The sequence below is a fragment of the Podarcis tiliguerta genome (genome assembly GCF_965153285.1).
Source record: "Podarcis tiliguerta genome assembly, chromosome: Z".
NCBI classification, from domain to species: Eukaryota; Metazoa; Chordata; class Lepidosauria; order Squamata; family Lacertidae; genus Podarcis; species Podarcis tiliguerta.
Genome location: NC_139553.1, coordinates 34,905,716 through 34,914,025, shown reverse-complemented (window position 1 = coordinate 34,914,025; position 8,310 = coordinate 34,905,716). Strand labels below are relative to the sequence as shown.

General features: G+C 38.3%; 1 protein-coding gene across 1 annotated transcript in view; it reads left to right on the top strand.

The window, feature by feature from the left end:
- Positions 1 to 8,310, top strand: part of DIAPH2 (diaphanous related formin 2) — a 334,973-nt gene that overhangs the window by 80,973 nt on the left and 245,690 nt on the right. The window contains exons 15-16 of the mRNA XM_083422248.1: positions 3,255 to 3,359; positions 5,309 to 5,641. Coding sequence (XP_083278374.1) covers positions 3,255 to 3,359; positions 5,309 to 5,641 — 438 coding nt within the window. The remainder of the gene's footprint in view (positions 1 to 3,254; positions 3,360 to 5,308; positions 5,642 to 8,310) is intronic.

Sequence of the window (8,310 nt, the reverse complement as noted above, 5' to 3'; positions counted from 1 at the left end):
TGTTGATTGTACATATGTCCATCTTCTATTTTTTTCTTTTATGTTGTTTTCTAATTAATCAAACTATATTATGTAAGTGGTATGCATGCATAATTTTTCATTCCCCTGGATGCTGATGTTTTATGTTTATGTTATGCTAACATTGCAGTGGTTGTGGAGGTTAGTCTGTAAACTTTCTTGCTATTTGAAAGAGGTTTTTTTTTCTCCTTACCTCTGTCTTGTCAGGATTCAACCTCAGTCCGGTAGCTGCCATCCATCCTCTAACCACCTTCAGAATCTCACACTGGACATTCACTGCCCTCACTGGTTCTGATTTAAAAGAGAGGTAGAGCTGGGTATCATCCGCATACTGATGCAACACCCAGACCAACCCCCCGGTTTCTCCCTGGATGAAGTAGCCTATTTCTCCTGACTAGCGCTGACATGGTTGACTGTGATCAAAATGTAATGGACCTGGCAACAGACCCACATCACAGTTTGAATTTGTCTAATAAGCAGATGGAAAAACCCTGTTTTTCTTGGTCAGTTTTGATCAAATGGAGGAATTCGAGCTATTCCTATGCTGAAGGGCCAGGAAGGATAGTTTTGCATTTTGAACAAAGCAATTTTAACTTGCCTCCTATTGGCTGCCTTGCTGTGCCAACCATGTGTACTGTGTTAGCTATATGGAATCATTCCCTATAAGCCCATAGGGAGGTTGAAAGGGCAGGTTCAACAGTAGTTTATTTAGGGGACATCTTGAAAAAGAGCAGTGTAAAACCATTCATCTACTGCATTCTGATTTCACTAGGTTAATATTCTATGTTGGGGGTATGTGTTTGTGGGGGTTTTTTTGCGGGGAGAGGAGTGGTTAAAGTTTGCTAAGTCAATCAGTTCAACTCTCTTCTGTAGAAGTTCTGCCTACAAATCTTTTAGAGATACTGCTTTTTTGGGATCAATATATTTGACTGCTAGAATGTTACACATAACCTGAAAAAGGTTCATGTACTATGGCAAATTTTGTAGAGGTAATTTATCATGCCATAGGCTATTTTGCCACAAACTCAGTCTTTTTATTTCTCTCTATATTTCTGGCAGCAGTCTTCTCTATTAATTCATCTTTATCTTGAATAAAGCATTTGAAAAATCTGCTGTTCTAGAGAAATAAGCATATTGAAAAGGGATTAACACTTTTCAAGATACTGTGCATGTATTAGCTACCATCCAGTTCAACATGTTTTCTAAAATAAATTGATCAAATTTCATTATTATTATTATTTATTGGAAACATGTGCTTCAGTATTCCTTTCAAAGTTTGTTGAGTTTTAAAGTCCTCACTTACTCATGCTGGGAATGCTTCTTCCATTGAAACCATTATTATATACTGGTGCCTCCTACAGCTGAGCAGATTAGGTAAATTTGAATAATGGTACATCACCCTTGAAAGCTACAGAACTTGAAAAAAACACTAACACACCATTTTTTTTTGTATTTAGACTTCCACTTTTCAAATGAAAATCTACGAAAATCAAATTTAACTAATTTTAAAGATAGCCTATAAGAAAATTTACTTCTTTTAATTGCAAAGCATATTTGCATTACATAAAAGCTTTAGATTTTCATACTAGCAGAACAACCTACCTTATGATGGAAAGAAAATGACATTAACTAAACAAGTATAACAACGTTCTATTTGTTTTGTTTGTGTACATGACAAACACATGCATTCATACTCTCACTCAGTTCTGCCTAGGATTATCTAGAAGATTGTCTGCTGTTCAAATACAGATGTAAACAAAAGGCTGTGGAAGTTTGTACATGTATTGTTTATTTAACTGAACACAGTTGAAGTGACACCCCCACCCCATTACAGTACCAGGTTGGGAGGAAGTAAATTTAGATCTGTTTTCCCCATACCATAGTCCGTTTCCTGTGTGGTCATAAAGTTTTCACATTGTAGGCCCAGGCAGAGTGGAGCCAGTGGCAGGGGTTGGAATAATAACATCAACAAAGTACATGGGGTAACAATATTGGGACTGAAAAGGCCACAGTTTTATTGGTTACAGGTGTCAGATGGTTTGGCATAGGTATTGGGTGTATATATACTGAAATCAACCAGCCAAACTGCTGGTTAAGTATAGAGTTGACCAAGTTAAGAGTCACCCTGTGTTGTGCAGTGCCTCTTAGTGGACCACTAAGATCACTCAGTGGAGGTGATAAGGCCTGTTAACCCCTGAGCTGGGAATCTGTACAAGAAGTGTCCCCAGGTTCCCTTAAGGGGATACCCCACAACTGCAGGGCCAATGGGGCCCACCCTCCACCCACCTGGCCTAAGGATGCAACCCAATGCATTTCTGCCTGCAAGTTTGTGGCAATTGCTATGAGGTAGATGAAACCAGCAGACAGGCCCAATTTGTCTTCAGGGAAAATTTCTCCCTGGCCCTGAATATAGCCACTGATAAAATCCATAACAAGATCCATCCAGGGTTTACCTGCTCACCTTTAGGTAGCCTGCAAACCATAGAAATAAGACAGGGAAGGTAGGAAATCCACCACTGACTAACTGGATGAGTCCTGGTGTGGCTGATCGAGCGAACCAGAAGGAATAAGTTCTTACTCAGATCTGCTCCCCAGCCACATCCTCCAGCTCACCTATTGGTGAGACTTGCAAGTGAGCAGCTATCTGTTGGTGTGCCAGAAGGAACCAGAAGTGCCCCCTTCCATGACACCAAAGCCTGAAAAGGGAAACAAGCTCTGCCATTCTGCGCCAGGGCCTCAACTGCTGCTCCCAGCAAGTTCTGTGGGAATGGACATTCTATAGCAAGTGATAAGATTCCTCTGCACTTCTAGTCTTTTTGATTATGACCAAAATGTTTCAGTGGGAAGAGGACTGAGGTAAATCTGTCAAATGTTTTTGGAGGAAGTGGACTGAAGTAAATCTGCCCTTTTAGTATTTTAAATATTACAGCATTTATATGCATAATATTAAGTTTTAAAAGCAGGTCCTTAAGATTATGCAGAGTCTAATGAAAATGCCTAAGATATTGAGTCTTGTGTACCTGCAAGTTGACAGGAATGTGTGAGAAGCTGACTCTAGATATTCATTGGTGTGAATACTTTAAGCCCAGGAAAAATGGAGAAAAAATATTTGGCTAGTCTAGGAAGCCTAGCAGGCTTCTATTATTTTACTCAATCTATATAACACCCTTGTGAAAGTTAAAGCATTATGTTTGGACAAAGATGGATGACTGCTTCTATGTTGGTGATCATTGCAGTTTGATGAAGAATTCTCAGCTCGACAGGAGGCACAAGCTGAGCTTCAAAAACGAGAAGAGAAAATCAAAGAACTTGAAACTCACATCCAGCAGTTACAAACCCAGGTAATATAACAAGATGGATTTTACATGTTTTCAAAATGTGTTCTACTTTAGGGAAGTATGGAATTAACTTTTAAAATATTAAGGGGAAATTACTAGCAGTGGGCTAAAGATAGATGGCAGGAGAAATATTGCATCATTGTTTCAAATCAGACAGTGTGACTGGTTCCTTCTACTGGTCTATGTGTGAGCAGGAGCATCACTGACTGGTCATCTTACAAAATTTACCTAATGATCTCAAGGCAGCATACATGCTACCTCCCCCCACCCCTTCTGTTCTTACAGCAATACTGTGAGATAGGTTAGGCTGAAAGAATGAGTAACTACCCAAAGTAACCCACTAAGTAAGCTTCATGGGTGAGTGTGGATGTGAATCTATGTTAGTCCAACACCTTAACCACTACTCTATTTAAATAAATTGGGGAGGAGGATGCACTTTAGCTCTGATACGACCCTGAATCACTTTGGCTGAAAGAAGAAATCATGTACAAATATGCTTCTTTATTGAATTTTATGGCCCTTTCTGATTGCTCTGTAAGCAATAGTCACATCTGTGGCATTAAAACATGAACACTGGATCATCTTGGAAACACAAGACTCTTCCATATTTGAAGATATTCTGTAAGCAACTTCCAACACTCTTATGTGCATTTTGGTTTTGCGATGATGTTTGTTTTATTCTTTTAATGTGCTTGTTGGTTAGAAAGCTTAGTGTAACTTCTCTGGAAATGAGTGTTGCTTAAGGCATATAATGCAAACTGTAAATGAAAATTTATGTTTGATTCACTTGCACTGAGAGGATATTACAGAAGATAACTTCTTTTGGGCACTTTAAATACAGTTGGTGGTATGGAGAAATTTTGTTGGTCATATTAATGAGCTCAAATGCTTACGAAGCAGAATTGTCTCTGTGCCACTGTTGGTTAACATTTAGTGTCAGCTGGGTACTGTGTGTACACAGTACACAGGGACACCGAAGGTATACCAGTTATAGAAATCATATCGCTATTTAGAGATAAGAGGGTAGAATCATAGGACAGACTGTCTTTTCTTTTAAAGGAACAGTTGAAAAATAAAAGTTTGAAAGTTCAGCTATTTGGAGTCTGCTGGTAGAAAATCACTTGCTCTAGTGAAGTTTATTCTAGACGGAGAAGTCTGGAGAGTAGATTTCTAATTTATGACTTTTTATCCTAGTGGTACCATATTATGTGGTATTTTGACCAAGGCCTCACTCAAATGGTATTGCTGAAAGCTTATATTAGAACAGATAATAAACTTCCCTGGTGTTATCTTGTCAGTAGAAGTGAACATTTTTAAGCATTACAGCCAAGAGCCAGATCCTCTTCCTAATTTCTCAGCCTGCACAGTTAACATCATTTTGAAGATGGATTTTCCGAGGTAGTGAATATTTGAATATGGGAACCTTAAGATGATAATTCGGTTTCAGCCATTTGGCTTCCTTTTTAACAGTTCTATGAATACCACACAGATAAAAATATCTTAAGCCCTTGGAAAGTATTTTGTTAATGGACCTTTTTTTCTTGTTTTCAAATGTCACTTCATTAATTCTCTTGATCTATTTTAATATGAAGAAACTCTTTAAAAAGTTGCATATGGCGCTTACTAATGTAGTGCCAAAAATATAACCCATTTCTGTTAAATGACTCATACTGATTTGAAAATGATTCCATCCCCCCTTGGTAAAGACCACATTCTTTTCCATTATGGGTTTCATCTCTGTGAAATCCTTCAGCAATGTAGAATAGAATATAGTTGGAACAACCTTGCTTACATGAGCAATCTGGGAAACATGGAAAATGTTCTGGTTCTCGTAATATGCAGGTTGTCATTTACATGAGAATTTACTTGATGCCTCTGGTGTCTCTTGTGTGGCCAGCATTTTCTCTGTTCCCTTTTTCAACCCTCAGATCTAAAACATGCTTATTTTGCAGGCTCCTGTGTCTTCAAGTGGCTCACTTCCTGCAGGAGTACCACCTCCGCCACCACCACCACCACCTCCTCTTCCAGGTGGTTTAGCCTCTGCAGCACCACCTCCTCCTCCACCACCACCACCACTTCCTGGTGGTATTCCACCTCCACCACCTCCTTTGCCTGGAGGGTCTATACCACCTCCACCTCCACCTATGTTTGGTGGACCACCACCACCTCCTCCTCCTTTTGGAGGGATTCCACCTATAGGAGCTGCACCAGCACTGCCTTTTGGAATGAAACAGAAGAAGAAGTACAACCCTGAAGTGTCTATGAAGAGAATCAACTGGGCAAAGGTATATAAATTTAATTTCACCAATATTTTCACCACTTTTATGATCTTTAAAGGAAAGAATGGCAGGAATTTTGTTTTGAACATAAGAATTCTAGAATTTAAAATCTTTCTAACTTTAGGGCTGATAAATTTTCAATAGTCGCAATTTGTTAACCTTTAAAACTCATTTGTAGGATGGAGTAATATGAAGGGATTTGGGACACTTTTTCTTACGAGTAGTGATAGCTGTAGGAAGTGCTGTGCATACCTGTGGAAACATAACTTAATTAAAAATATTATTATTGAACAACAATATCACAATGCACTTGAAGATAAAAACAAGAATTAACAACAAAATAATATAAGCTTATCACAAAGAGCTTTTGATAGTAAAGTCAAACAAAAATAAAAATGAAATGAATACAATTATAAAATTATAAATGGGATATAAAAACACAATTTATGGTCTAATCAAACCCCCAAATAGCACTATTATCTTATTTCCCTTTAGAAATACCTAATAAATATCTCATTATCTATTTGTGAACTGCTGCCAGATTAATAATTGTCAGGTATTGGAGGACCCTTAATGCAAATCTCTTTGAAGCCTGGCTATCACAGACCAGGGACTGTACTTATGGACAAGCTTTACAATGAGAGCACCATACTGGAAAGAAAACACAAACTTCTATGCAACATAGTATCCTTTTATTGGGACGCGAATGGCGCTGTGGGTTAAACCACAGAGCCTAGGACTTGCCGATTAGAAGCTTGGCAGTTCGAATCCCTGCGACGGGGTGAGCTCCCATTGCTCGGTCCCTGCTCCTGCCAACCTAGCAGTTCAAAACCACGTCAAAGTGCAAGTAGATAAATAGGTACCGCTCCAGCGGGAAGGTAAATGGTGTTTCTGTGCGCTGCTCTGGTTCGCCAGAAGCAGCTTAGTCATGCTGGCCACATGACCTGGAAGCTGTATGCCGGCTCCCTCGGCCAATAAAGCGAGATGAGCGCCGCAACTCCAGAGTCGGTCACGACTAGCCTAATGGTCAGGGGTCCCTTTACCTTTACCTTTTATCCTTTTATTTAATATGCACAAACTATTGAGCATGACTTTCATCCACCAGCATCACACAGAACATTGCAGATGGAATGACACTTTAATCTGACACCTACATCCAATGAACCACAACTGGGATTGCTTCTGTTCTATTTCGCGCCCCCCCCCCCCTTTTTGATGACACTGTACTCTAATGACTTCCTGTTATTGTTGCTATTATTCTCTTCTCTACTTTTATTTATGCAATTAATTCATAACGGAATATCAATAAGATACTTTTGAAAAAACCTATACAACTTACATTGTGCAATGAAGGAAATGGGGAAAAAGAAAAAGGTGTTGCCTGTTTATAGACATAAACAAATAAAAATTTATTTCAAGGGGATTTGCTACCTGTGTGACTGTGATGTCATATACTTAATAACCCCCCAAATAAATGTGTAATTAGAAGGATTATAATCACCCTTGGTACTTGAATATATCTATCTATCCGCGATAGCAATGGACATAACTTTATTGAACCATGTGTATCATGAAGCATCTTCCAGCTCTGAGCAATTTCCAAATAAGTAGATATATGTACAATTAACTGTTTACATATCTGCATTACCTTTATACAAAATAAGCAAAATCCGTAGTTTAGGGGCCAGGATCACATTTTTACGTACAAGTGCACTGATTTCTGTAAACAAATTGTTTCCAAAATTTATGAACTTTGGTATGACTTAGACATTTTCCATCTGAATATATTTAAAGAGTGAAAATTACAGGAGCAATAGCAGCATTTTACAAAGCCATCATACACAGTTTTCATTATATCTGTACTAAAGGAAGGTAGTTAACTTTTTAGCCTGACATAGGCTGTCTTGTCTATTTAAGGAGGACAGCTGCATTTTTTATTTTTTATTTTTAGAACCATATCCACATATTTTGTCCCTTTTAAAATAAAATGTGGACATTTTCTTTGATTATTGCAAAGCACAGTTATATGCTTTCTTTGTTCACCATTGTGAGGTTCACTTCACTGATACAGGTTGTTTTTATAAATAGGTTTATTGCTTTTCATTCTAGTCTAGTAGCTGAGGCGGAGGATGTTGATATTTATGTGCATGATTTTATATAACTTCAGGACAGAAATTTAATCTAATGACACTTTTGAAGGTAATCCTTTCTGAAGTTTATATACATTAGGAATGCATGGCATAACACATTACTCTTAACATTCTGTCAGGCTTAGGGTTCTGATGTATAAACACCATGTATTATTACCTTATTCAATATGTTCATAGAAATGCATTTGAATAGATCTTCATTTTATCTGCACATAAAATTATTGTACAATATAGGAACACAATGAGCTCTTTTTGACGGGACTGTTCAGTGTGCCCTCCATATGTTGTTGGACTACATTTACTATCAGCCTTAGCCACCAGTACCGGTGATCAGTGATTGAAGTTGTAGTCCAACAACACCTAGTGGGGCACAGGTTAACCTCTTCCTACTCAGGAAAAGTTCAGTCTTCTTTCTGAAAACTTGTGAAAGGAAAGGGCTCAGATAAATTTTTTCACCTTCATTAAAAAGCATCGGAAGGTGCCAGTTCCGTACTCTTTCCAAGTCTGTTGCAGTATTTTTGTGAA